The sequence below is a fragment of the Paroedura picta genome, chromosome 1, assembly GCF_049243985.1.
Source record: "Paroedura picta isolate Pp20150507F chromosome 1, Ppicta_v3.0, whole genome shotgun sequence".
In the NCBI taxonomy this organism is placed as follows: domain Eukaryota; kingdom Metazoa; phylum Chordata; class Lepidosauria; order Squamata; family Gekkonidae; genus Paroedura; species Paroedura picta.
Window position 1 is genome coordinate 3,566,637 of NC_135369.1, and position 2,858 is coordinate 3,569,494.

The window sequence follows — 2,858 nt, forward strand, 5'->3', positions numbered from 1 at the left end:
CCCACGCTCAGCGTTGCAGTGGGTTGGGAGCAATGGTCCTGAATTGGGGTGGGGATATGTTGGTAAGCTGGCTCTCCAGTCGAGGTTCCTGGGGCAGGGGAGGCCTTCGTTGCTCCACCGAGGAGGGCGGTCAGTTGATCTGCTCTTCCTCCCAGGTGGAGGTGGGGATGGCGGTGTAGGGGTCCACAATCAGGTTGGCGCACCGCACGATCATGACCATCAGGAAGAAGGACATCAGGGCCACGAAGCCAATGCAGATGCCCTTGTCCACGTCAATGAAGGTCGGCGGCGTGGGGTTTTCCATGGGCCTTCCGGTCACTCAGCATCCCAATTGCCTGCAGAGGAAAATGTAGGTGTAGACCTGTTGACCTGACCTTGTCAGCCAGAATGGCGGAGTGGCTAAGAGCAGCAGCTTCTAATCTGGCAAGCCGGGTTTGATTCCCTGCTCCTCCTCCATGTGCAGCCAGCTGGGTGACCTTGGGCTAGTCACAGCACTGATAGAGCTGTTCTCCCCGAGCGGTTCCGTTAGAGCAGCCATTTTTTAAAAATGATGATAAAGTTTTGAGCTGGGAACTTCATCCCCAGCCGTTTTCCTGAAGAAAATTAGTGGTGTGGGGGAGTTATTTCCTTGTCTTGGCTGCTCTGTATACACAGAATAGAAGAAGTTGTTTTTTATGCCCCACTTTTCATTACCCAGAATCTCAAAGTGGCATATAATCACTTTCCCTTCCTCTCCCTACAACAGACACTGGTAGGTGAGGCTGACAGAGCCCTGACAGAACAGTTCTGGGAGAACAGCTCTATTAGAACTGTGACTGGGCCGAGGTCACCCAGCTGCCTGCCTGTGGAGGAGCGGGGAATCAAACCCGGCTTGCCAGATTAGAAGCCACCTCTCTTAACTGTTATACCAGGTTGGCTGTAAGGTGGAGCAGTAAGAACAGGGAAACATCTTCTCATCACCCTCCCCAGTCCTCCCCCCCCCTGCAACATTCCTAACCCAAATAGTCTCTGCTTAGATTTTTAAAAATCAGCCATTATCTGCAGATAGGTTTGCCCGCTTTCAGGTAGGGTCCTGGATTATTATTATTATTATTATTATTATTATTATTATTATTATTATTATTATTATTATTATTAGACTTAGACTTATTAGACTTATTGCCCGCCACTCTCATGTCTGACTCGTGGCGGGTTACAGTTTGTCTAAAATTAAAACCCCATTTAAAACCGTACCGGACATATCAATATACACAACAGACCCCAACAATTAGAACCATAGCGGACTATGCCCTTCCGTCCCCTCCAAAAAACTAATATAGGAGGAGGGAACACAGATCTCCAAGTAAGTGCATGCTCTTAACCAGGGGTAGTCAAACTGCGGCCCTCCAGATGTCCATGGACTACAATTCCCAGAAGCCCCTGCCAGCGAATGCTGGCAGGGGCTTCTGGGAATTGTAGTCCATGGACATCTGGAGGGCCGCAGTTTGACTACCCCTGCTCTTAACACTGTGGGGGAGCCTTGCCAAATGTCAGAGATCAGTTTTCCTGGACAAGAGAGCACCTTTGCAAGGATGGCTTCATGGCATGATGATGCCCCTCCCCAAACTCTGTCTTTATGGCATTATGCCCCTGTGCCCCCCCCCTCCCCAAACCCAGGAATGTCCCAAATCAGACTTGGCCACTCTACGATATGGCATAAATATGCGTGGTTTGTTTAATCAGTGGATTTCCAATGAATGAAACTGAAGGAGGAGACAAGAGCTGGAGAGCTTTATCAGTCAGGTTGGCTCAACAGGAACTCCATGCATGGAGGTAGGGATGCCAGCCTTCAGATGGGAACTGGAGACTCCCCTGGAATGACAGCTCCTCTCCTGGATAAAATGGCCCCCTTGGAGGGGAGCTCTATGGCCTTGTACCCCTCTGAGGTCCCTGTCCACCACAGGCTGCAGCCCCAAATTTTGAAGTGCTTTGAGGGTTGGACTCTGTGGCATTGCATCCCATTCAAACTCCCGTCCTCCCCAAATATCCAGGAGTTTCCCAACCTGGAACTGGCAACCCTACCCCCCTTCCCCCTAGGGATGCCAACCTCCAGGTGGGACCTGGGAACCTCCTGGAATCCCAGCTCATTTCCAGAGTACCGAGATCAGACCCCCTATAGAAAATGGATGCTTTGAGGGATGGACTCCGTGGCATTGCATCCTACTGAAACTCCAGTCCTCCCCAGATCCCCAGGAATTTCCCAAGCTGGTTCTGGCAACCCTGTTGGGATGCAACGAACTTCTGAACCCTATGACAGCCTGCAGGTCTGCTTTTCAGAAGAGCAGCCAAAGGAGACCCTTTGGACAAAAGCCATATTCTGAGATCCAGGTTGGAAACTGAAAACGAACTGGGTGTACAGACTGACTGAACCAACCAGTGAAAAGGGTGGAAACAAACCAACAGCTTAAAAACGTGACACCGCACGTTCGGTTGGGAGGAAGCCTTGTAAGGCCACAAATTATTGCATCGAAGGCAAACCGTTGTAGGGGCAGGAAAGAAACAGGATCTGTAGGACAGCCAAGTCAAGAATGCTCAGCCCTTACCGTATGCAAGGATCGGGTGGGAAGGAAGGATTCCCTGCGCACATCAACGAACCCATCCGTCTTTTGCCCCTGGCTCCAAGCCGGGGCTCAGACACCTGTCTCAGGCCCCGGACAGGGTCGTGCGGTGCTCTGTCTTGGCTTCACTGCCACCCAAAGTGCCATGAATACTTCACAAGGTGGAGATGAGGTCAGGTTTCCAGCACTCCCTGTAATGAGGGTAAATTGATCCTAGGGAGATTGAATGGCGACCCCGGGTCACCGAGGAACTATTTCCAT

At 51.1% G+C, this 2,858-nt stretch overlaps 1 protein-coding gene across 1 annotated transcript; it reads right to left on the minus strand.

The window, feature by feature from the left end:
- Positions 1-2,858, minus strand: CTXND2 (cortexin domain containing 2). The gene is made up of 2 exons (XM_077319734.1): positions 2,583-2,858; positions 1-335 (listed from the first exon to the last, which is right to left on the minus strand). The coding sequence occupies exon 2, from the start codon at positions 302-304 to the stop codon at positions 131-133; it is 174 nt and encodes a 57-aa protein (XP_077175849.1). The 5' UTR covers positions 305-335; positions 2,583-2,858; the 3' UTR covers positions 1-130.

What these genes read in the sequence shown, in the direction of transcription:
- CTXND2 (XM_077319734.1), bottom strand. Translation starts at nt 304, where the DNA reads ATGGAAAACCCCACGCCGCCGACCTTCATTGACGTGGACAAGGGCATC.